General features: G+C 45.9%; 1 protein-coding gene across 1 annotated transcript in view; it reads right to left on the reverse strand.

Moving 5' to 3' along the window:
• Nucleotides 1-24,139, reverse strand: part of GNAS (GNAS complex locus) — a 122,645-nt gene extending 98,506 nt beyond the window's left edge. The window contains exon 1 of the mRNA XM_015881746.2: nt 23,805-24,139. Within this exon, the coding sequence (XP_015737232.1) occupies nt 23,805-24,063 (259 nt within the window). The 5' untranslated portion in view covers nt 24,064-24,139. The remainder of the gene's footprint in view (nt 1-23,804) is intronic.
• Between the last annotated feature and the right edge of the window lie 3,221 nt (nt 24,140-27,360).

The raw sequence follows: 27,360 nt of genomic DNA on the forward strand, positions 1-27,360 counted from the left end.
TTTAAAACAAGACCATAAATACAGAAATCCACACAGAACATTTAACTTTTCTAAGCATGTGAAAAAACAGACTTGCTGAACCCTGGGCTCCTCAGTGAACACAGACACCTGTGGCACAGCTCCTGCTGTCCTCCCATAACCGCAAGCCTCCCTGCCCTCTGAGTGCCACTTCTCTTTCAGAAGGAAAATGGATTCTTTGTTTTTGTTTCTTTAATTTTCCTTTCCAATTGCCTTCGGAGAGAATCTTGGCCTTGGATGAGAAAAATAATAGATTTCCCTTAAGAAAAGGGGAAAGACACGTAGACAAGTGATGTAGATCACCAATGCCACAGTTACACCAAACACAACCCCATTTCTCCGGTAGCATCTGTTTTGCCAGCAGCTTTGTAGTGGTGATGATCACATTTATGCCCCTTGACTCCTACAGGAACTGAGCCTCCAAACAAGGTTCACACAACACAGAGACACATTGTATCATGTCCTACCAGCACCACGCTGAGAACAAGAAGACATCAGGTAAAAGCCAGGATGTGCACGAACAGCAGGGCTGCAGCACAGGCTGGACCCCCGAGCAGTACATCAGACATGGGTGCACTCAGTGCTTTCCATGTCAGAACAGATGCAATACCCCAAACACATCTGGAAAGATGTTCTCTAGAGTCAGAGATGGCCATAACACAATCAACCAAATCAACCCCACTGGCCCATGGGGTGGTTCCACTTTGGGAACACATGCCTTACTGAAGACCACTCTAAGTGGGTTGGAATTTCAAGACAATGCACAAAATGCAGGAAAAGGCAAGCAGAATATCACCCACCTACAACAAGTTGTCTTCCTGCCACTAAACACCCAAGAGATGAACCGTTCTGTGCCTCTTGTAGTCAAATAAGTGCAAGAAAGCAAGGAAAGTAAGCAAATTGTTGAAATATCATTCCATAAGCTAAATTATATTTATATATTTTACAAAGGTATTACCACATTTCTCTGATTGCAAAAGCTGCCACAGATCTGTAAGGAGAAGAATGGCTAAGTGTCCATAAGGTCTTCATAGCTTTATAGGATGTCAGACGAAGGCAGGGTTTGCCTGTAAGCAGACCGCTCAGAAGACACACCAACTCACTTTCCAGCAGCAGCTTCTTTTTACAAAGGCAAGAAGTTATTTTCTGTTGTATAGATGCATTTTAATTATAGAACATGAGATATGCTACCGTTACTCCTGATAACTGAGGACTTGCAGCACTCCTGCTCTCACAGGTTGCTCTCCTGTTGTCATGTCATTGTCAGGTGACAAGAAAAGGAGCATTTTATCTTATTTTGAGGAAAAAACAATAAAAAACATCAGCATAGTTAAACAAATCCATCACCCCATTAATCTTTAAATAACTCCATATAGCGATATGTTTTGAAAAATACAAGTTTCTCATCTTCTGTAATTCCAAAGCAGCCTTAACCAATTACTACAGACTTCTCCCCAAATGAGACACATCTCCTTTGGCTCAACATTTATATGAGAATTTTCAAGCCAAAAGGGATTCCTTCCACAGACAAAATTGGAAATGAGAGATTAAAATCACCCTAATGATAGATACTCGGTTATGCCTTTTAACTATGGGCTCATGCCTGTATCTCTATAATTGTGACAATATTTTTCCAAGCAAAGTATCGTGTTGTATGTAACATTGAAACTTCCTGGTCTCTACTCCTTTCTCTGCTGCATGGTTACCATCTTATTTTTATAAGCATTCCATTCTGGGGCTGGCCCTTTAGCTCTGGCGGAGCCAAGCAGCTTCTGCTTTAGAGCAGCTATTTTGCAACTAGCTGCTGCTTGCTGCATCTTTCGTTTCCAGCCAGCAGGTACCTGTAATGTTTTTCTCTACAGCTACAGAGAAAACAGCAGTTTCTCACAGGTGCTGCCTCCAAATCAATGTGCTTTTTGGGAACAGCAAATGGTGATCTGGACCGTGCAGGGAATTATCAGGGTGGGCTTCGTTTCTGTTTTGTTTTTGGAAGGACTGCAAAATGGCTGCTTTTAAACAAGTTCATAAAGCAAATCCTAGATTCACACGATGTTCCTGCTGGCACTGCAGTGCTGGACTAGCAAGGTCTGCATCAAAGGAGAGATTTTACCTCCAGTCCAAATCAATGGATAAACATCATGGGAGCCACGAACACCACCACTAAGCACTTCTGACCACTTCTGGCTCAAAAGCAGCGGCCAGCAGGGCAACAACAGCAAACTAAACAAATTCTATATTTTAAGCTAGTTAACTATGGTAAAATTACTTTACTTGGGCTGCCCTGCAGTGACACTCGAGCCCTTTATAAAAATAAGGATTAATGTTCTATTTTCCTTTCCTTAAAAACAAAAAACCTGAACGAGTGAATTGTGAGCAGCCAAAACTCTCTGTAGTGCTCAGAGGGGAGGTCTGTCCGTCCGGGCTGTAGGGATGGAGGCTTTTCCTACAACTAATTGCCATAGAACAAAGCAGCTACCTTGTCCTAGAGGAAGATATGGTTGTTCCCTTCACATCATGTTTCTCAGCCTTGGAATTGTAGCAGTCAACTGTCACACTCTCTGAAGCACACACACACAGGTGGGCAAAAAGCCTCAAGCGTGGTCACAGTCCTAGGAGCACCTCAGCCCTTTGATGTACAGAAGAGCCCTCAGAACATTTTTAGCTAATCTTCACTCGAGGACAGACATCTGCATCAAGGCAGTACATCACGGGTTTCAGCTGAAGTTACTTGCTGCTCTGGCAGGCAATAATTAGATTATGAGAATTACAGAAATGATGGGCTGGTTGTCTACTCAGCGTATGGGCAGCCTGGAATGGCTCGGATAAGAGCAAAGCATTCAGATTAGAATATGAGCTCAGTGTAAGTCCAAATAATACCAAAATAACGCGTACTAATGCACAATGCCTCTGAACCAACATATTTACTATTGCAGTGCTTACCCTTACCTTCCACTGTCCTTTTTCACTGAAGTTCCACTGTAAGATGGACTGTCTAGAGGGCCTTATACTCATTTGCTTTTCCTACGGCACCTCAGCATCACACCATCCCCACACCCCACCCCTGGCTCATGCTTTATTTTAATACTCCTACAGCAGAGCAGAGTTCATATCCGAGCACTCGTATCTTCCATGGGCTCCTGCAACACATCTGTGGAGTGGAGGCTGGGAGGGGGAAAGGGACTGACCAGCCCCTCAGGCTGCACAGTGGCCCCACAGCTCTACCCAGACCTCTATCATCAGCTGGGGGTGGACTTGGGGAACATCATGGAGTTTTGTAAATTGGCAGAAATGCCAGAGCAGGAGGGCAAAGAAGGTACAGCACAGCGGGAAGGCTTCCCTGTGACTGGGCACAGCATCTGCCACAGCTGTGGTAAAGGACAGTGCATTTAGCAGTCCCAGTCCTACAGCTTGTCTGATCACAGCACTGTAACTGCATGAACAGAAGCGTGTATATATACACACTTATATAAACTCCATGCAAAACAAGAAAGAACAAAACAAAACAAAAAAAAAAAGCAGGATACACGGGATCGGGGCTTTCAGGCTGCAGTTCTGGCTAATCCAGACAGCTGCTCTGTCAAAAATGCTGAGAGAAACTTCATTTCTTTGTAGGGAATGCCCCATGATGGTCGGCAGGAGTCTGTTTAAGCAGCTACACACTGCCCAAGGGAGACATCTGAGAGGCGATGTTTAAGAGCCCAGCAATATGCACACTTGATACCTGGCTGCGCATTCATTTTTGATTCAGGGAGATTTACAGAAGGAAAGGAGAAAGTCTGAGGTGTGGGGGACAAACAAGGAGTTCAACAATTTCAGCTCGCTTTTCAGTCAGGGCCACCAGGTCACAGGAGAACCTGTACAATCTGATGGGAGAAACTGAAACAGCAAGTTGCTGATCTCCCTGTTTGGGTACAAGCACAGGAGCAAGTAAGATCTCTTGGTAGCTCCTACATCTGAAAGCCTTGCATCAGTTCAGCAAATGTTAATTGCATCAGTGGTTTGCACTGCAGTGAGTTTCTCTTTCCAGTTTTCTAATGCCTAAGGAATATTTCAGAGGGAATCCTTCCCAAATATGCAAACACCGAGTCAATACTCAGTTGGGTTTTGTTTTTGTTTTGTTTTTTTTTGCCAAACTGCCTTTTTCCTACATTGCTCACTAAAAAAAATAATACCATTAAAAATACTGCCATACAAACAGAAAGGGACTGGAGCTCAGCAGGTCCAGCACAACAAATAGTTACAGATAATCAAAAATCATTGCTAAACGAGTCATACATTTCTTTGTCCAGCACGGCCTTCTGATGATACGTACTCCCTTTTAATAAGAAGTAATTTCAATGTCTGCTCCTTCTAATGCACACAGGAAAGTGCAGAGCAGCACTGAGGAAGCAGCATCAGATCTGCAGCCCAGGGAGTCTCCTGGTCTGAGACAGGATTGGGGGGTTTTAATTATTTGTATCACATTAATAAAAAATTGAGTTTATGATCTTTAAAACGGACCCCCCACCCCTTCCCCAGCATTTTCTTTGTTTTAATTAACTTTCCTGCTGGGGGGAGGAGTGTGCAATACTAAGGATTGGTAACAAGTTACATAATTAGCATCTCATTAATTGCATTCTTTTGTTTATTTAGAAATCCCATGCTACAGCTTCTCAGCTGATGAGCTTTTCATATATGATTTTTTTAAGAATTTACAAAAATGCTATTAATTAATTTTCACTCAGCTGCAGGAATTTTAATGTAATTTTTTAGAGTTCAAAACCAAAATTATCAGGTATTACTTTATCCCAGCATTTAAGATTCCTGAATTCCCATTTGTGGTTGCAGCTCTCACATTCCCCACCCGTCCCTTACATACACATGTTGCAGCTGAAGCACTACAGAACAGTTCACGCTCAGGATGAAGTTGGTTTCCCAGTGCTCAGCCAGCATAACTGCACACAGGGATCCTCAGATACATGCAAAGCAGTCTCATGCAAGCCCACGGCTTTCAGCACAAAGTATATTAACAGCAACAGAACTAAGTATACTAATTTGAGAAGCATGTAATGCAGCTTATGGGAAAATCTGGCCAGCTGTAAGTCATTAAGAATATGCTATGTCTAAATTATGAAAATTATTAATTATATCTATATTACTCTTAAAACTTAAAAACGTAAATACTGAGCTCATGTATTGTTATGTATAAATTAATTGCAATAAAGGAGAGCGTATTATCCAACAACTTAGATTTATCTCATCTCAAGTGTGATAAACTCAGCATTACTTGAAAAGAGAGGGGGATGTTTCCAAGCAGAAGCATCACAAAGGTCAGCTCAAAGTGCCCCCTTGTTTCTGTCCTCACTGTGATGGCATGCAGCAGCAAAAGCTCACCAGGAAAAAAACAAAAACCATCAGAGAGATTTTTTGCTTTGCAATTATTTTCGTTTTGTTTTCTTTCTTTCTTTTCTTTTTTTTTCTTTTTAATAACCAAGTGCCATTATTCTAAAGAACAGAATGGAATGCCCACCGTGCAGCCAAAACCTCCGTCTGCTCCTGCAGAAATCATTCTGAACAAACAAGGAAAGCACGACCACAACCGTGACTGCTCCAAAGCAGAGTATCGGTGCTGTCAGAAACCAGCACTGCTTGTGCTCTCAAAGCTCTCCGTACATATTCCCTGCATAACAAATACAGTTTATCTGACATTTTAATAACATGTGTTGTTCCTTTCAAATAATATCCTAAACAATTACTGTACTCCTGACTCTGATATTTCTATATATTTATTATTATTTTAGAGGGTACTTAAAATACCAAGAATGTTGATGTGCGTATGTTCATGCTCTATAAGCAAAATCCTCACCATCATACCACTGCAAGGAGCTTAATTTTATTACCTACAAGTAACACAATCACTGCATTGATTTCTTCAAAGCTCAGTCAAATGAAACCAATGATTGTGGAATTTTGTCATCTGAAATAACATAATCCTAGGAGTTAATCTTACCTCTCTGGTATCAATTGCCCACATGAAAAGACACATCGTCTGAGTCCCCAAAGTTGGGAAAACAAACATTAAAGTAGCTTTAAACAGAAGAGTAACTCAGAAGACAAGGCTAAGAATTTAATATCTAACAACTTGTTACATGGAAATACAGGAATTTTGTATATCACATAAAGCCACACTCATAGTACAATAATGAGACTCCTCACAGCTGTACCATCAAGGTAATTTGGAATTAGATCTATAAATTCAAGAGTCCACTAACACCACTGAAAACAATATGTGACGAACCAATACTTCATTGTTTCTGAGAATCAAAAGTTCTCACTCACACTAGGCAGTGAAATACACGTATCTCGTGAAGGACTGTGAGGTTCAGATACACAGGATTTATAACCTCAGTTTGATTCCTTTGCAGACTCCCAGGGGACCAATCTCAGTCACATCTGAGCTGTTTTCATCCAGTTCAGACTCCATGAATTATGGAGGGCAACAGATATTCAGTATGTGAAAAGGTAACCGCTTAAAAAATGACAATTCCTGGAAAAAATGCTCTTTAAATGTTAAATTCCCTGAAGAACAGAAATGGCCAAGATGTGTTTCAGACATCTGACCATTAGTCAACTATTGTTAAAGTGATCCAATTATTAAATAGGCAAGAATTATTTGCTTTACTTATATAAACTATCCTTCCTCGCTGGGTCTGGAATAAATTAACACATCCACATGTTTCTTTGCTTACTGTGCCAAGGAGAATGACTAATATTTTTCTATAATAATATTTTGATAAGAAAATGAATGTTCAGTTTAGATTTATAATAGGAGTTGCTGTGTACTTTTTATGAGCTGAATTGAATATGAAATGATCAAATTAGAAGGATCTGAACAACCCAACTTAAAACCAGAACAGCTTTGCTCAAATACAAGTAGGTTTTTTTTTGGTTTTTTTTTTTTTTTCTTTTGCTGCTCTACCAAATAAAAGCATTTTTGGGCTGTCAGAAATATACTGGTTAAAGGATTCAGACATGTTTCATACGTATTATATTTAAACATCAAAACTAATTTCAAGTGATCCAGAGAAACAAGCTGTGGAATGTCCAATCCTTAAAAAAGAAGTAATTAATGCTGAGGGCTGAGCTTACTAAATACAATTAGAGCCACCCTCCTCCCTTCTCCCTCTGCCAGATGGAACGTCCTCGCCCAGCCACAGCAGAAGCACCTGGACCACACCTGGGATCACACACCAGGACAAAGGCATCCGTCTGCAGCTTAAAGGCTATAATTTCCAGCTGTATTTGGTAACATATCAGCAAAGAATCTAGAGCAGCCTCTCTCCTTAAGCATGTTTCCTGTGATGATCAGCTCCAGAGCACGGGCACAAGGCGATAGACAAGGCAGAAGCTGCAGGGCAGGGACGAGCTGCAGACCCTGCTGCCAGTGACCGGGGCTGTCAGCACAGACACTGCTGCAGTGCCCTCAGCCTGGGTGACAGACTGCCAGGTGGCCAGATTGAGATCTCTCGCTTAAAATAAAGTATTAAAATTGTAGCTGTTTCTAACTCAAGGACCCTTATCCGTACCCTGTGGCTGGGGCAGCTTCAGGAAACCAGCCCGGCTGTCTATCACAAGTGTTGTTTCTGCCTCAGTTATCTTGTCCAGTCAAAACAAGTCAAGTTCATAGCCAGAGCTGCAAGAGATTTCCAACCAGACCTCTGTCAGCCCTGCAGAGAGCTGAGCATCTCCACGCACACAGCCCAACCACCACCCTCCTCCCGCTCCCCAGCGCATTAAGAAATGGGACCATTCAGCCTCCTAGCCCAAAGAAAAGCCACTCAAAGTCTCCCTGCCTTTCCCTATCACACAGCTTGCTGCTTCCTTCCTTGGCCATCACGCAGTGCCCTGCAGACAAGCCCGCACCTTCCCGGCTGCGGGGAGCCCAGTGCCCGGCAAGTTTGGGGCCCCAGCTGCCTGCTGCCCTTGAGCCGCAGCTCTGAGCGGGATTTATAATCCATCTGTCTGCTTGCTGCCGCTGCCAGAGCCGAGGGGCCGGAATGGGATGACAGCACTGAGGTCTGCACTCCCAGAGGCGACAGAGGGTCTCAAACATCAGAGCAAGAGAACTGCTCAAAAGGTACAAAAAAGCACCAAAGGAATCCACGTACCAAAATAATAATAATAATAATAAAAATTAAAAAGAGTAGGTGAGGAAGAAAAACGAAAAGCAGCCCCCAAACCTTCTAACTGGTCTGTCCCATGACTGTGCAGGAAGCTCAGCGAAAGAGGAATTTGTTGTCCCCCACATCTGGCACAAAGCTTCAGCACATGCAAACAACAACAAAAAATCCATAAAAATTCCCAAAGTGCCCAAATCTCATTTTCTGCAGCGCACGAAGTGCTTCTTTTACATTTTCAATCTGCAGAGGGATTTGCTTTGGGATTTTTAGCCAGAGAAGGCATAGGGAACAGGGCAGGAACGGATCAGAAGGGAGAAGTTCCCATGGGGGTTTCAGAACTTACTGCACGTTTATTTCACCAGCTGCTATTTTTAAACCCAGCAGTTGCTATTTTTACAAATGTCAGTGTTTTCCATTTGCTGAACTCTGTCCCCACTCAGGCAGCTCCACTCCTCCCCACGCAACCCTTTGCCCACCACCCTCACTCCCCATCCCACTCCCCATGTCCCACCATCCGCACCTCCCCCCTCCCACCCCCAGCTTCCTCCCATCCCCTCCACATGGCCCCCCACTCCCCCTGCACGCACACGGCCGCCCTCCTCCCTCCTTGCTTGCATTTCATTTCATTGTGTGCAGCACTTTGGGATCTCTTTCAACAATATCAGAAAAGCCTGTGCTCCCCTCCTGCTGCCCCTCCTCTGCACGGATATTATATATTTTAAAAGCTGTGTGCTGTGCAAAGTCCAAACGCGATCACCCAGCAAATCTCCTGCTTTAACTTCATTCCTGTCCAAACACATTCCTGCCAACGGGGAGGGAAAAAAAACATATATATGAAAAAAAAAAAGAAAAAAAAAGAAAAGCAAACAAACGCCACTGTTGCTAAGTTTTGCACTTTATACCCTTTTATATTTACAATCCTCTCCTGGCTAAAAATAGCAACACATGATCCATTTATAACTGGCCGGACATGCCCCGAAGCCGCTGGCGGGGCCCTGGCTGATGAAAGGAGCTCTTTGCGTTCCTTCTACCTGAGCTCATCTTGCACTTAAAGGGCTCAGACAGCTCTGTTTCCACAAAGCACGCATTGAGATGACTGTTGCTTCCAGGGGAGATCAGGATAAGGGGAGAAATAAAAGACACTAAGCCGTACAGGCTGCACTGTGCCCTTAAACTCAGAAAAACAAGGAGAGAGCAGCAAAGCAGGGGCAGTGCGGGATGGGAATGCTGGGCTGGAGCGTGCCCAGCACTCAGCAAAGGGGCTCCAGGGGCAGCTCAGGGCCTGGTCAGCGTGGGACCAAGGAGTTCCTCTGGAACTCACCTGATGTCCTACAATTGTAGGACACAGCAGACTTGGCTTGAGGCAGCACTGGGGCTGCAGAGGCACCCAGAGGTGGTGGCTGGGAGGTGGCCCCAGGTGGTCCTGCTTCCAATGGGGCAGCGCAGGACACAGAGGTGAGGGCAGCTCCAAAACCAGGTCAGCTCCCACAACCACCAGAGGCAGAAGTACACGGTTCTGCTTGCTGTGATCGCCTACAAAGGAGGTTCTAAAGTTGTGGGACTTTTGCTCTGTTATTAACATCTTTTGAATCCCATGTTAAAAGTTTCCAGTAGTACCTGGGGAGGATTCACAGACTGCAATGTAACATAAACAGCTTCGGGACTGCAGGTAATGCCACAAGGGCTGGGCACAGAACCTGCTTCAGCAGAAGCAGCAGCTCCCATCAGGGAACTCAGGTGCCACATTAATGCCATTTCCCACCCACTACCAACAAGCTCCTACATCTGCAGATTTCCTCTCCAGAGCACAAGATTCCTATTTTTAGTCTCCTGTTGCAAAACCAGCCCCTGTTCCAGGGCAGGGTGACAGGTTACACACCAGGGAGAGCTGTAACGAAGCACAGCGACCTACAGTGCAATGGAACAGCATCCCAGCGCCATGGAACAGCATCCCAGCGCCATTTACCACAAAGGTGCAAATCTCAGACACTACAAAAATGAGTTCTCCCAGAGTTACGGAACTTCTAAGGAAAACATACGTTCCAGTTACAAGTTTCTCAGGTATTTGAAACACTTCTCAGTACTTCTAAGATCTAGATAATGCAGTATGTTTGGGATGACAGCAAAGTTCTGTGCCACTATGCCATGGATTTAGTCAAAAAAGTTGTAAATAAAAGTATACTATGCTGAAAAATAAATTATGCTAGGGAAAATGAAACAAATACAACAGCTTTCCCATGAACACAATGTTTAGCATCTTCAACATCTGCATTCAGAAACTCTACGTGAAGTACTTCACATACTACCTTTGTATCATAAGGAGACTGCTGGGTGTCTCATCCAGAGCTCTACCCATAGTAATCAGGAGCATCTCCCTCCAGCCTGTAGTAGCCAGCACCAAGTTAGCCACTAGCATGGACTGATCCACAGACCCCAGCTCATCCCAGCATTGCTCCGGACTGGTAAGGCCTCCAGGGAAACAAAAGCAGTCATTTTCTTTTGTGCAAATCAAAGTCAGCACAAGGTCACCTAACAACAGAGCGGTGCACAACTGCATGTAGCTGAGAGCAGCACTGGGGCCAAAAACCTTTAAAACCTTCTTTGTTTTTTGTTTTAAACCCAAGTGATCCTGGGCTGCTGGATCCCCATAGAGCCACTGATATTTAGATCTGTTTGTTTTAAAGATGTGTCACTATTTTTCTCCTATCAAATGACTGAATGATTTCTAAATTCTCTTCCTTCTGACCTCTTATTTTCTTCCTGTTTGATTCTAGACTCAAATGTTGCCCAAATGTTGCAGTTCTTCATTCCACAGATTGCAATCACTATCACAATTGCTATTCTCTCTGGATCTGGAGAAACCCACACAAAAGGATGCCATGAAACACACATCTGAATAGTACATGCAAGGAATATAAAATAGAGACTTTGAAGTATCTTCATAAAAACACCCCTTAGGAATTAAGAGGAAAGGGCATTTTTTTAAATTTTATTTTTTATTTTTAATACAATGGGAGAATTATAAGGGATGCCTTCTCTCAGCAATGCCTCAAATGTTCATTTTGTAGATCTAGGTAATTATTAGGAGCTATGATTGCATTACCCCTGTGGAATCGTTCTCAAGCTAAATTCACTTCTGCAGACAACCCGGTATCACTCAGCTATTCTACCTTTGCTTCTGAACAAGGCTGACTTGACCTGCTTTGATCAGACGTGCTGGGAGACAAGAGGTAGAAGCTCCACTGAAAGGGATTCTGAAGAACAACGGAAATCACACAGCCAGTGCTGTCAGCCAGCTGAAACAGATGCTGCAATTTTGGATACGACTGCAGCTTTTCTGCTGAGAAGCTGCAGAGTGAGCTTGTCACCAGGGCTCCCTGCTGCAGCCACAGCCAGGAGAAGGGGAACTCTGCTCACAAAGCTTCAGAACGGTAAGAAAAGCTCAAGGCTCCTCACTCAACCACAGTAACACCAGTTTGTTGTGATGGTCCAATACCCCCAACACTCTGCACTGCCACGAGTTTTATTCGGACTTACACCACTACAAACAGTGTATTAGTTAGACATCAACTACCTAACAGCTGTGGTTATACCAGTACCTAGTGACTGAACACCACAACTAAACCCAGCAAAATCCTTTGTTAAGGCAACGTATCAGACCAGACAGGACTCTGCTCCATCACATGCACAACCTAAGTTATGTCTAAGGGAGCTGAAGGTTTAACAGAGTTTGCACTTGGCTCTGCTGTCACTGAGCACCCTGAACTACAAACTGGTATCGTGTGCAACCTGGCTCATCCAGAACCTGTCTAAAGGAAGCTCCTGCACCCAGGACTCTTTCTACCATCACTTCCACCAAACTGGTCCTGACAAAAGCTTCCTTACCACACAGCCATTTAAGAAGAAGCCCCAAACCAGCACACCTTGTTTCATGCTGCTATTTACTCAAAACAACCTCACAGTTTCCAGCAAGCACTAAACCATAATAATGTATATGCTCTTACAGGGCTAAACATGCCAAAGCATCATGCACCAGCTAATGAACCCCCAGTGGCATCCTGTGGGAGAGACCATCAGACCTTTAAATTGTACCAGCACTTGAGGGCGCTCCTGCAATAAATTTAACTCACCCTAAAATCCACCACTTTGTTTTATTATTAATCAGAGTCTTCTGTTAAAATATCAGCAACCCACGTTGACATCATATGGTTTTCTCAAAGAGGAAGACAGAGAACACATTTCTCATTAATACTGACTGCTTAACAAAAAAAGAATGTAAGGAAACGCTCAAGACTAAAAAGAAGTTTTCTAACCTTTTATTTTTCCTGTTCCTGCAGTACTTCCCCATCACTTTATTCAACAGTCGCCAGTGTCCTTCAGAATACTTTAGAACATCCTTGTCAGCGTTTTAGAGAGTGAGTTAATAATTTTAAGAGAGCAGGAACATAACAAGGCAGCTGTTCTTAACAACACAGCCTAAAGCACACAGACTATCCTGCCAAAGCTTAGAGACAACTACACCATCAGTCCTGCAAAAACACACTCATGTAAGTGCTGCTTATACGTCAAAATTCATCTGCAATTGTAAAAAGGCACAGGCAAAGTTGAAAGGGAAGCAATCAAAGCCAGCTGCCCTATAAATCCACGTTTGTCAACAACAGATAGACAAACAAAAGTAGGGTATAAATTAACTGAGAGCAGTGCTTCTGCCTGCAGTGAATCCTTCTGTAGTGTTCTGTGATCAGTTCGGAGTAAGAAATAAGCCTTTTTTAGAAAAGGGATAGCTAACAGTACACACCCAGTTTTAACAGTTTCTCTAGCTGGTACACACCACCCCCAATGAGGATATTCATCAAAACCAAGTGTGTGAATCAGAAATTGGGCAATATCTGCCCATCCTAGAAAGCAGACACTGGGATGCTGCAGGGCACAACTCAAAGCTGGTTCAGGGCCTTTCACTTGATGAAACTAAAGCAAAATAAATAACCTGGAACAATCATTTTGGTATACAAACAGTCCTATCAGAAGAACTGCCTGAATGCATTGGAGTTCAGAGCAGACGTGCCAGGGCAGACTGAGAGCATGAGTCAGGAGAATATGGGTTTAAGCTGCAAACTCAGCCTCACAAGCAGCAGATAGATCCCACAGTCTCCAAAGGCTCTGAAGCAACATGGGTTCAAGTTGAATAGATAACTGTTGCCTGTGCCAGTAGTGTTACTGGAATCATCATTCAGCACTTAATTTATTCCAGAGGAATTCTCAAGTCCAACTACTTAGAAGCTGGCATTCTGAAACCTACACAGGAGCTTTCTAGAAGTCAAAGCCACAATTTCACCATCATGAAGATTATCAAACAGGAATTCAATTTAGGCCACTTACATCAGGAGTTTATAAATAAATCTTAGATACGAACTCATAAACATGAATACATTTATTAATAACAGCAGAAGCCACCTAGGAGGAAATATGTGATGAACCAAGCTTTGGCCTGTGCAGTTCTGTCAGGTATGGCAGACACAGCAACCAGGAAAAGCCCAAGGTAGGAAGACAGGTACCAATGAATTCAGCAGTCTCAGTAATCAGAAAACAGACGAGTGAGACACAGGAGATCTGAAGTTTAGCTGGTGCTCTGCACCAAGAACAGTGGGAAAAGAAGACACCAAGTATTCGAGCACCATGCTGAGCCTGTTGAGTAATCCACACTTCAGCTGAATTAAACACAGTTGTGACTACTGCCGACATCTGTTTACAAGTGGAATCTAGATATTAGCAGCTAATTCCACCTCTCTGTGACATTCCCTGCCATATGCTGGGTGATAATCTCAACAACCAACAGGGATTTTCATCTCAAATCCTAACAAATCTGCTCTGCAGGGCTTTGTGATTGTTCCTGTGTCATTTATTAGGCAATCCCTCTCAGTTGTTCCTCTCTGCTCTTTTCATACCTCCCATCTACTGTTTCACATCACCTGTAACTTACTTGCTAAGTGACAATTTCTTCATGCTGTCCTAGGAAAAATTCCCTTCTTTGCCAAAGGTAAATGCAATATTTACTTCCTGGATATACACACATTTAGGCTTGAGCGCATTCTGCTGCAGATTCCCTTTGCACCATCACCTTGCACTCAATGAAAGACAGCAGCAAATTGAAGCAAACGTGAAGGAACAACGGCAGACCAAATCAGGGTGGGGAGAGCCATGAGGATTTTGTCTCCTGCCAGCCCTCCTGGAAGCAAGCAATCTGACAAGATGTTCCTGCAGCCCCACAGCTTTCACCAAGGCTGTGGAGTGATTCTGTAGCTGGCAAGGAGCAGCGTGTGGATGGGATATTTTTATCTCTTCTTTGCTCCCATCTCTCTCAATCCCAAACAAGTTCCAGCTAGCTAAGTGGGAAGGACGGTTCATAATGAGACAAGGATTCCCCAGCTCAGCCTGCATATCACCGCAGGATGAAGAGGGTACACGCCACTGTGGCAGCACAGCTGCATCACCCCTGGTTTCCCAGCTTCCAGTAACCTTCCAGACTAAAATAGCAGACCTACTGCTTGATTTTTAGCAGCTGAAGAGCAGCAGTAAACCGCATAAGTATTATGTAAAATGATCTTTTTCTAAGTATATGTTTATTGTGCACAGAAGAAGTGGATTTAATTACAAACAACTGGAAGGTTTTAACAGTCTAGATTGCCCCCTACTCCCCTTCTAAAAACTAAGGCTTGGCAGCAGCTTTTGGGTTTCACTGCAAGTCTTCTAAGTATTTCCTTGGAAAGACTTTACACTTGGTCCCAGGCAAGAAGTCAAAATCAACATTTAAAAAGCATGCCCTGCATAATTTCCAGGATTCGGCAGCATTAAGGTATACTTATGGAGGCTGGGAGGAGAACTGCTTTTTGTGCTCTTTGACTTAGTGCATAAAGCTGGTCTTCAGACAAGGAAGTTTATATTCCAAATAATATTTTTAACTACATGTGGTCAAGTGCATAACTTATCAAGACTTCCCTCATTCCCCCTCCCAAAATAAGCCTGAATCGTAAATGTCTCTGCAGTGTTTAGGTTTTACTTAAACCTCAACTAGAAGCAACAGATTCTCAAACCCTCTAATAGAGAATTGTTTGATAGTAGAGGAGGCTTCACATACCGTGGGTTCTCAATTCCTCCGCACAGTAAAACTACAGTTTGGGACAGATAGTGGTAATCAAGATGAACTGGGTGGCTTTGAGGAGGATTAAGAATGATTTTGTGATCTGTAACGCATGTTGGCTGGAGTGCAGTGTCACACAGGTGAGAGCTCTTGCTCCTACATTGAAACCACCACTTTGGGTTTGCAACACAAACTCTTGGTTTGATGCAAAGCCCAGGAATGGAATTTCACCCATTTCGTCAATTTGATCATGAAACAAGCCTTTGCAAATTGCTTTTGCAGTAAGCTTATGGATGTAACAAATCTACACATGTAAGAAATTATCACAGATTTTATTTCAAGGGATATACAAGACTAGAACATTTTCTTTATGAATATCTGAAGTATTTAAAAACAAATGTGAACTCTTCCGAAATATCTGGGAATTGAGACCCACATCACTCACCACCTTTTCAGGTGTCGCAGCACGAAATGCTACAGACAAGTGAAAAGCCTTTCCAGAAGCTGAAAGGAATGAGAGAAGTGAGAACACTGGTGGCATTAAGGAGTCAGGTTTAGAGCAGAAAGTATTTCTGAGCTTTCATCTAAAAGGTAGTTCTTTTACATTTCTAATCACCAGAGAAAAACTGGGACTATCAAATCACGAATTTCCTGTGTGGGAAGAAGGAAGGGAAAACATCATGGGACTATTTATGCAGTATTTTTCTTCCATGCAGAGAGTTTTATCTGGTATTTATAGAAGAACAGTCTAGATGCAGACTGTCAGTTCACAACATCATGCCCTTCTTCCTCAATGTCTGTTTCCTCCCCCTGGTAAAGCCAAAGCTCCACAAATTCCCCAGCGTTCCAGAACTCCCCCCGGCTAATCAGCAACACTGAGATTTCAGCATGAAAGCCACCGAGAAAAATGCAAAACCAAACAAACACGGCCCTCAAATGACAAATGGTGCTGGGGGGGGGCAGGAGGGGCAGTGGAAGAGGTCACAGTGCCAGGCACAGCACAAGTCTCATGGCAGCGGGGCCCACCACAACTAGACTGGGATGGTCACAGCACATCATCGCCTGTGTCGCACAGAGATGTGCCAGCACTGCTGGTGGCTGGAACTAGCTCTGACAAGAAGCCTACAAGGGAGGAAACAACAGTGTCTCTCAGTGTCCCAGTCAAACTACCATAACCAAAGAGTCAAAACGGACTAATGCAAATCCTCACTTTGATGCCTGGAACTGGTCTCCTACAGTGCAAGTACAAGAAGTTCAAAATAGTGAGTTTGTACCAGAGATGGAAAGGACACACCCCATGTGCAACTCAAGAAAACAGATGCCTTGTGCCCATCAGCCTGAACCTCACGCTGCAATCGGAGCCCAGAGGCTGCACAGCCTCACAGCTCCTCTTGTCACCCAGCACAGGATGGAGGAGGTGAAAATGGAGCCCCTTCAGGCTCAGTGGGGAATAAAACGACAGCTTGGTCCCCAGGGAATTCTGCTGGTTTTAGCTTGACAGAAAAACATGATACTTACAGTAAAAAATGTAGCTCTGAAGTTATTTTTATTCATGCTGATGAGAAAACAGAGCTGGGTTCTCCACAAGCACATGCCAACTCATGTGGAACAAAAAGCTTTACAAATTTCCTGTAAACTGCAGGGCCAAAGACAGGAGAATTCCCTTCACTTGCCTTGGGTTGCTATGCATGCTGGCACACAGCAAATGCTCAGAGGCTCACGTGTTCCAGGCTTTGGAAGCTCCCTCGTCGATTGCCACCTGCCCCCTAGTAGCCAGTAACACACTTGGTTGAGGTACCACTCCCACTAATCAAACGAATGTTCCCAAAATAAGTCTTAGATTTTGAAAGCAACTTAGTTTGGCACAGCTAAATGATAAAGATAAAGATTAAAGATGGAGAACTGCCCCCCAAGGTGGGGAAGAGGTGGGAATGCAGCCCCATGCTGGGCTTGGTTCACACCTGAAGCTACTTCATGTGAAATCTTCGGTAAAAATGCACATAAAAATACTTCTCCCGCTTGAACTACACTCACATCCACCCTACAAATAAATCACCTTCAGCACACTGGGGAAGCAGCAATGGCTGTGGCCACAAGAAGCTCTTGCAGCTCTCTCCCACTGGGATCACAGTAAACGCCATCCCCACACAGCATATCCACACGTGGGATGGCAACAGGTTGGGCCCCCTCTCCATTTGTTTTTCCACTGAACCCGATATACTTCCTGGAGGTCAAAGTCACAAAGCTGAGGAAACACTGCAACGTGCAAACAAGCCTGTGAACCTGTGTGCAGGCAGGAGTGTGTGGATTCAGCTCTTTAAAACAGTGCTGGACACCGGGACAGCCGTGTGCCGTGCTCAGCTTCAAGGGTGGGCAGATCAGGATATTGGAGACATTGGTCTATTTGGAGCATTTGCCAAGTTCTGTGCAAATCCTTCCTTGCAAGAATGGTTCACTGTGCTTAGGATGAAGGAAAACAAGGATACTTCAGTCAGAAGAAAATCTCTCAGATTCTTCCTCCACTGCGCAAACAGAAATTAATCGGGTCTTCCCAGGATTTTCAGTACTTCCCCCACTTCCACTACAAAAGAGACAGGAGAAGTGGCTAAGCAGAGCAGGACCAGGCTGTAAAACTGCTTCTTTCTCCTTACTGGGAATCTCTGTGCATCCTCCTCAGCATCCCCTTCTTTCACTTGGAAAGTAACTAGTAGCAACTTTCTGATGCCTGTTTGCTGCCCTCCACACCCACACTTCTCAATGCAGCGAATACTCAGGTTTTTCTTTTTGTGACATACAAATCTTAGAAGTGCTGCTCATACACAGACTTTCTCTAGACCAGTTACTTCACCTCCAGGAACACACCAGTCCTCCCCAGCCCACCACAGATGCCCCTTCAACACAAGCACAGCTCCAACACATTAAAAGTAAACGCTGGGAAACTGAGAAGAGTCTGAACCTCATTTCTATAGGCAGCTCCAGTAACTTCACAAGCATGTCACACATCAGACAGAAGGACTTTGCTTCCACTTTATTGCAGCGGTGTAAATTTGAACTATAAATAACATGAAGGCACTTGGTACTCTCTCCTTTTCCTGTTCCCTTTTTCTATTTATTTTCAAAGTACATTTTCTTTTAAGAGACATCAGGTTGGGTTCAGTCCTCCTCTCATCTCCTCACTGCTGGTGCTTCCCATGAGCTACTTCCAGCCATGGCACTGCCAGCCCATCCTAACACAGGGAACAGCTCAGTTTAAGATGCTTTACTGCAGAAGGAGGTAACAGCTGCACAGGAGCAATCAAGAAATTTTTGTCTTCTCTGGAAAGAGTGCAAGTGAAAAAGTGCTTCCCACTTCTAAAGGAAAACTTCATAGGAATCACCTGCCCTGACAACACATTTTGGACTGCAGCCAGCACACATGCTGAGTAAGTTTTAATTTCTTGCAGGCAAGAAACATGGTGCTTTCACTCAGGTATAGGCAGCTACCAGGAGGTACAGCAGCCATCATTCCTCCACAGGAGGAAAAGAAACACTGCTGCCTTCCTTCAGAATAAACAGATGCAACGAAGAGCTGGAAACAACCAAAACCAGCACACACTGGGGTTTGTCTCAGTTTAAATAAACAAAAACAAAACAACAACCCTGAAACGAGCTCCCTGACTATACGCAAACATGGCCTTCCTTCAGTAACATATTATGACCCCCATCCCATCAGGCACATAGTGCGTAAAAGAAATCACCTAAACGATGGAGAAGAAGAGATGTATGTCTATAATCACACCATGCCTGTATGGCTGCAGCTGTCACTGGGGATCAGGGAATCCCTCAGACCTCTCAGCCCCTTCCCCACAGCAATCCATGCTTACATGCACAACCCCATAAGCATTACATGTAACTGTATAAAGCAATTATTTTGCCAGTTTTGGCTGGGACCATCCTAGCAACAACAGCATGCCACCCACAGCAGTCCTTCATCATGACACTTTATAGCAGCACTGCTGCATGTTTCTTGACACCTCCCATTGCCAGACCATGTCTGAAGGAGCTCTAACTTTGCTACACTTCAAACATGCCAGCTGAAGCTTTCCATGCCATGTGTCTGCCTGACACTAATGACTTTGTTTTGTTTATATGGAGATGATACAAAGAAAAAGCTAGGGTCGGGAGTATTCAAAAAGATAAAAAAAGGCAGAGAATGAGGAGCGCTTGTCTTGCTTCTCCTGTGAAATTCTAAATAGCAAAGAGCAGAACTAATGTAACAACTGATCTAAAGCACAGAGGTGCTACTGTTGAAGACACAACTTTGTTCTAATGAACATTCATCAAACTGCATCACAGATCCCAGCGGCAGCACATCTTGCATATTGGGTAAAGCCTACTTGAAGTCTGCAAAGCTTTCCAGGTATTTTTCTTCAGGGTGAATATGCTCCACATCCAGAGGATGTGTGCCATAGAGTGCATTCTGTGTACAGTGGTGGGAACAGAGGAGGATTTGTCTTCATTATGAAGACACCCATAATTAGCATACCACCTCCTGGTGTCTGCAGCAGGATCATCATGCCTGCAATGGAAAGTACCCAACAGATGGAAACCACAGATTCCCACATACAAGTGTTTTTGTAGTATCTGGTAATTACTGGGAGCCCCGTTGGAAAAAAATCATAACTACTTCACCACTAATGACAGCCCATTTGGAACAGTCGTGTCCTGCCACCTTCTGAGCCTGTGTGTGCGCAGGAGGCTAACACAGCAGGGCAGCCTGTTATGAGGCACTTGTATTGCAAGCAGCCCATTGGATTGAATCCAGTTTTTTCCTTTTCCCCCCTATTCCTTCTTTTATTGAAGAGGAAAAGAAAAGCTAACTTGGTATAAGAAGGTAAGTTTCAATAACCCCATTCTCAAGAACTAGAAAACACCAGAACACAGATTCTCTTTATAGTTTTAGTCTATTTTTCCCCCCTGTCTTTTCCACACCTTCCAATAAGGATCATATATTTATTCTACCAGGGCTTACACTCCCTTTAGTTCACAAAACATCGGGCACAAGAAACAATGGGGGAGCTGTAAGCAAATGACACTATTGTCTACAGGGACAAGCTCACGTGAGATGGAATCTCCCCAAGCACCTAAACCCACATTTATTTTTATAAAAGAATATCTTCTTCAGTCTCACCTGCCTGGCCCCTGCAGGAGGCAGAGCAGCGCAAGGATGCTGACAGCAAGGTAGGAAATCACATGAAGGATGATTGTGGGTGATGCCATTAAATACACCCTGCAGAACCAGACCAGCTTTGTTCTGGTGCTGAGCTACTGCAGCACAACAAGCAACACATGTTGCCCAATGCTGGCACTAACCCGTGCCTGGCACCTCCTCAACTGCTGTTAAAGCATCCAAAACTTGCCCTACTGAGCCTCCACAGCCATGAGATACATGCCCTAAACACATGAAATTAGCATTAGACGAAGATGGGGCATACAAACTTTATTGTAACTTCAGACAGTTTTCACTTTGGTCTTTCCATAGTGGCATTTTCCCTCTCCAGCATCCACAAAAGAAGGATGATGCCCCTCATCTCACAGCAGAGCCATGCAGTCACAGTCACTGACATGGAGCATTCAGTCCCTGCAGTGATCAGGGCTGCAGAAAAGCCCATGAGTTCAACAGTTGGTTATTCAGTACAGGGTACGGATGGTGCGCCGTAAATAGGGCACGGGGTGACACACTGTATGAGGAGGATAAGAATATTGAATAGCTGCTCATTCACTGCACAACATCCATCTTGTGCACTGAATGAAGTACAAGTCTGTGGAAAAAAGAAAACACAATGTAAACCATACAAGACAGTCTTTAATTATATGGTACCCAGGGGCTTAACAAGCAGCACACACACAGAAAGGGGGACTGTGGTTGGTACTTGCACTGATATTTTCTGGCTTTAAGTAGTTTTTTTCTTCCTGTGCAATATATTCCTCCTACAAAAACTTCAGTTTTGCATTGCTTGCATTTGTATTAAAGTATTTCTGTTAGAAACATTTTTACTTAAGAACTGATGTAGGTAAGATTCAGAACAGCACTTAATCATTATACTGTAGTTCAATAAACTGCAGTTAAGTACCCTTTATGACAAGTGCATCTATCCATGGTGGTGTATAAAGATAGCCAAGTTCCCTTTTCCATTGTGGAAATAAACTCAAAGTACTTCTCGCATGGGTGAGAGTTCAGCCAGAGAGGGAGGACCTGCAAAATGATGCACGTGGATTGCAAGCACGCCCAATGGACAGACAGGTTCTCCTTACAGTTAACTAGGCTACAGAACTGAAGGAAGTGCAAGGTAGAGCCACACACACACACACCAAAAGAGCTGGGCAGGTTTCTGACACACAGCATACACATGGCAAGGTTAAAAATCCTTTCCCCCATAAGCATACGCTTTAAGAACCAAGATTGTCGTCATTACAAGAAGAATGGCACCCACGCTCTGAAAAAGCACTTGGTATAGAAGTAATCCTCAGCCACGCTGCCATTGCAGTCCTGACTGCAGCCCGGTATCACAACTCGGTAGATCCATATACAGTGCATTAAAGAAAATCCAATGAGATTACATCTGATTGTGCATGTTCCTTTCCTACAAACAAAAGGCCCCTATTTAAGTTTTGTCACTCCCAAAGAGCAGCCACATGCAGAGCACTTCATTGCTCATGTCCATACTCTGCACAGGAGCACATCAGAGCTTGGAGCACAAGCAGGAAGCCACGAGTACCTTCTGAAGCTTTTGCCACAGAACAAAGAGAGAAAAAAATCCCCGGTCCACATTTCTTCAGCTTTTCTTACCCACCCTGACTCCATTCCTTGGAATAAAGCTCAGCTGCTGCTTTAAGTCTGAGCTGGATGCTCCTGATTCCTCAGCCAGCTGCAGGACAATGTTATACCTTGCACAGCTTGCAGGTGGTGTAACCCATATGCATCTGGGCTACACCTCAGTATGCAGACATCAGCTACTGCAGCAATACCTGCAGATGTGCATGAAATACAACCAAATGCACTCCAAGCTTCTTGTTCCAGCTTAGAAAGAGAGAATTCCAAGTAGCATTAACAGTGGGGTACAGGGAGACAGAGCAAGGGAAGGAAGCCAACGGGAACACTGTCCATCTGCGCAAGGAGCAGGGAAATGGGTCTCTTAGGCATCCCGAGATGTACAAGAGGGCCAAAAAGTGACTTCCTGCTATTCAAGTCCAGGCTGAAATATAATAAACCACTGCCAGCATAACACTGACTCATATCCATCAGATTTATAAATCAGTACTTTGACAGAGAATGCACTCTCTGTTGGCTTCAGCATAGATAACTCCGAACTACTCAGATCTGTTGTTTAACCCACTCCAAGTTGAATGCTATTTCTGCCAGCACCCATACGGGAATACAGCCCACTGAAACGTTACCTGGGGAGAACACCGAAGTCTTTTGGACAACCTTTAGGCCACAAAGACAAGCAGATCAACATCACCATTAGTTTATTGGAGTTTTTTTCTTCCCAATTTAATACGGAAAAAAAAATAAATCCTATCCCAAGTGCTTGTTCTTCAAGCACTTCACTAGAGAACAGACTTACAGAATTACATGAAGAAGCTACAGAGCACAACGCCTCCAGCACAGCCTGCCCTGCTGGGTGAAGGTGTGATCCCACACCCACAGGCTCGCAGCAGGCAGCTCTCACTGCTTGTACAAGCACCGCGTTCCCCCTCCCATCAGATGGAAACGCATCTTTGCAGACTCTCCTCAGCACAGCTACAACCACGTGAGCCGAGGCAGCGTTCCTGGAATCCAAACTTTCAGCACCAAGACCTGCAGGATCCCTCAGCAGCCGGGAAGCTCCGGAGCCACCGGCCGAACTTCCTCCCCGTGTCTATTCCGAGCTGCTCACAGCACGGCAGCCCGTTTGCGAGTGACAGCGCTGACAAAGGGGGCTTTGACCCGCGGCTGCAGGCCGGCACCCCCCGGGGACAGCGGTATAAGCTGCGGCCTCGGGGTTCCCTCGGGAAGCGGCCGCACCTCCCGCAGGTGCCGAGCGAGCCTCGAGCCCGGCCCCGCTATTTCGGGAGCAGCAGCGGCGATGCTCGGAGATGAACGCACGCGGAACGCATCGCGCTTCCTCCGCACAGAACAACCGCACCGCCGTAACGCGGCGCCCTTCCCCGCGGTGTCGGCGACTAACGCGGCCGAAGGGACGCGGCAGCATCAGCCATCAGCCCCGACAGCGGCTCCTCGGGGTGCGCGACCCCCGCTCCCCGCCCGCAGCCCCGGCCCCGCCCGCCCCGCGCGGAGCCTCGAGGCGCTGAGGCTCCTCCGCCACGTGAGCTCGGCCCGGTCCAGCCCCCGGCAGCCGCCACCCACCGCCCGGGGCTGACGAGCTGCTCCCGCCGCCCACCGCGACGCCGGGCCGGGCCGCCCCGCACCTGCCGGGAACCGCCGGCTCCTCCCGCTCCCCGCTCACCGAGCAGCAGCAGCCGGTGCGTCTGCTTGTACTCCCTCTTCTCCGCCTTCAGCGTCTTATCGATGCTCTTGCTCCGCTTCTTGTCCGCCCGCTCCTTGGCCACCAGGTCCTGCCGCAGCCGGTGCCGCACCTGCGGGTCTCCGCACTGCTGCTGCTGCTGCTGCTGCTCCGCCGCCGGGTCCGCCTCGCCGCGGCCGCCGTAGGGCACGGAGGGGTGAGCGGCGGCCAGGCGGGAGCGCAGGCTGTAGCACAGCCCCATGGTGCCGGAGCCGCCCGCTGCCCGCCCTACCGCATGCTCCGCGCCGGGCAGGGCGAGGCGGTGGCGCCCGGCGGCCTCTTAAAGTGGCCCCCGCTCGCTCCGTTGGGCTGCGGAGCGCGGTCCCGCCCCTCCCTCGCTGTGTCCCCGCTCCGCGGCCACACGTGATGCGGACATGTTTACCGTATTCTCTGGAAAGCGGCCCCCGCCCGCCCCCTCCCCGCGCTGTCGGGGCGCTCCCACCCCGTCTCGCCCCGCCGCCCGCCGCCCTCACGTTTCCCCCACGGCGATTCGCGATGCCGACAGGCGATATCCCTGCCCCGGGTGTGTCGCGACATGCGATAGCCCCGCGCCCCCTGCCCGAGGTGCTGCCGAGAGGTCCCGACTCGCCGGATGCGGCACCGCGACGGCCCCTCTTCTCTGCCCCAGATTCTCTTCTCTCCCTGCCAAACGTGTCTGTGGGGGCGGCTTCTTGTGTTTTCCATCAGCACCATCATCGGTGGGGACGTTAATGGTGACTCCTTGCTCTCCTGCTCTGCCCCTCTCCTCTGCAGGCACCGCATCTGTTTCTTTGTTCACAAGCGAACCGCACATTTACCTCCCGTGCTGCAGCCGATGTACCTGGCTGGGGCTGTACCTGCAGCCGGGGCACCGACCCCTTCCCTGGCAGCGCCCTCAATGCACGGCGCTGCCAGCTCTGTCACGCTGCACTTCACACTCATCTCCTGGCTCTGAGCATTCCCTTACAACATGACTAATGCTCTCTGGGGCCTGGCTACACATCCTGCCGCCGGAGTCAGACCTCTCCAAGCAGCTCTCGGTGCTGCAGCGTACCCCTGCTAACAGCCTATGGCTGCTTGTGGCTGAAATCTCACTTTCAGTGCTTTCTTGTCAGTTGGGCATCTTGATGGAAATCTCTCTTTGCAAAGCTGACAGTCTCTGTAAGCAGAACACACCCATTATGAGCTGCTCACTTCCTTGTTTCTGCAACACCCAAGGCTGAGCAGGTCACATACTGCAGCACAAGCCTGCATCCCTAGCGAGGGATCCCTCAGCCCCATCCCACAGCTGCTCCACCAAGCACCTCATTGGAACTCTGCACAACTGTGTGCTTCCAGGAGCAGTCAGCGATGGCAAGCAGGGCTGCCAGAACCAAGTCAGGAAACGTTTAAATGATCTGTGAGTCTGGGGTCAGGCAGGGTTATGAACAAGTGCTTCACAGCCCCAGAGAGATTGGCACCTATTTAATCAGAAGACGCTGCGTGCCTGTGTCCATTAAGGATGCCAAGTATTGCAATGAGTTTATTGCTGTTTCACCTAAGCCAGGCCTAGGAGCTGGTGGTCTGATCCTTTCCTCTCTGGTCCTACATGTTGTGCTTAGGAAGGTCAGTAGGTCTGTTCCTGGAGCACAGGGAGAGAACACCTACTTCTTTCTATTAATTGTGTTGCCTATGCAGCATACGTTGCACCTAATCAATACCGCGCTGCCTGGCCCTTCCAATAATTAGTAAGTGTACAAATTAAATCATTACCAGGTGGATAAGTTCACTTTAAACATGACTGTGAACCCAAGATTCAGGAGCAGTTGTGTTGCAGAAATTAATCAGTCTCACATTGTGCTGAAGATGCCCACATGACTCACTTTCTGCCTCCACCGCTGTAATGTCTTTTCCTCTGTGACGGAGAGTTCATCCTCTGATGAACACACCCCTGAGAATGTAATATACCAAGAAAATGCAAAGGTCAGACTAGAGGATTATTAATAGCAGTTTTCTTCTTCCTGTGTGTTTTGGAGAGGTATATGAACAAGAGTAAGGTCACACTCAGCAACTATGTGCTCTGTGACGGGGATCTGTTGCTGCTGCACAAGGAAAGGGGGCTCGTGGAGAAAAGAGATGTCTAAACAAAGCCAGAAGGTAAAGGGAGAAGCTAGAAAGAAACAGTCAGCCTACGAGCTTGTTCCCATGGCTCTGCAGTAGACAGACGTTTTTTTTCCTTCTTGTCCAGTTTGGAGCAGGACATGTTTACAATCATGTTTCAGTTTCATCACTTCAAAACCGTTTCTGGTTCAGGTGGCAGCGCAGTGCAGCACACAAACTTATCTTTGCTGCAGTGTTCGTTCTCTTCTCAGCTTGATCTAAAGGAGACACCTGAGTTGCAAGTAGAGCCAGAGTGGAAGACAGGCTTCCTGTCTTCCTATTACATTTCAGAATCCTTAGAACAACTCATAAATGTTGTGGTTTGCTCCTTTCAGGAAATCAGAAATTGCACGTGACTTCAGTGACAGAAATGGTAAAGCCATTTATTTCATCTTGATAGAGAGGGTGACACACTGACAGTGTTCTGAAATCACACAGTCTCAGAGGTAGCAGAGGAAATCACCTCTAAGATCAAACCATCATCTGCTATTTACATGCCCTGTTCATCCACACAGCGTTATACTGGGCACAGATTCAGGCTTCAAAAGCATGGCTGAAGTTTGTTGCACAAAATGCACTTAAAGAAAATGTTTCTCAGGGTCATGGGCACACACTGTGTATCCATCCTACCCCAGCTATGCAGGGTAGCCTGCACAGCTCCTGTCACTACATTCAGCTTCTGTCAGCCTCAAGGGGCAGAGATTTGCCTTCCCCAAGTGCCGGGCTGTGGATCCCTTTAATTTTTTATTCTGTTGCTTTTATTGTCTGCAACAGTGGGTGGAAAAAGTGGAGAGGTGAAAAAGCAAACCAGGCCATCTGGGAGTACAAAAAATACAGGGGAACAGAGAAAGAGAGACAGTAACTACAGGACTGCGGCATTAAAAGAAGAAACATGGGCACATAAGAGAAAGAACTTGGATTAACACCAGGAAAAATGTCAGCAGGAGAAATGTAAATGAGTAAAATTTGCATTTATTTGTGCCTTGGGAGGGAAACTAATTGATTGAACTCAAGATATCCTCACAGAACTCCCACTCCCATTACTGTAAGTAGCCTATACATGCTGCATTCATTTCTTGTTGCAAAACGCCGGTGTGTCAGAGCTGCTCATGAGCATCCTGCTGCTCCTCTCCCACAGCTCATCCTCTCTCCAATGCACTGGTTTGCACTCAGCTTTATCAGTGCAGGTGGCTGTGGCCTGGCACCTCTGTGGAAGACATTTCAAGCAGAGAAGCGAGCTACTCGCTGCAGCTGCAGCAGCAGGGGCTGCTGAGCACACCCAACAATGTCTCTTGGCACCCAATGGCAAAACAAGGCCCTTAAGGCACAGCTGTATGAAGTGATGTTTGTGAAGTTTGCCCAAGGTCTGTTTGACCAAGAA

This window comes from Coturnix japonica, chromosome 20, assembly GCF_001577835.2.
Source record: "Coturnix japonica isolate 7356 chromosome 20, Coturnix japonica 2.1, whole genome shotgun sequence".
Lineage (NCBI taxonomy): Eukaryota > Metazoa > Chordata > Aves > Galliformes > Phasianidae > Coturnix > Coturnix japonica.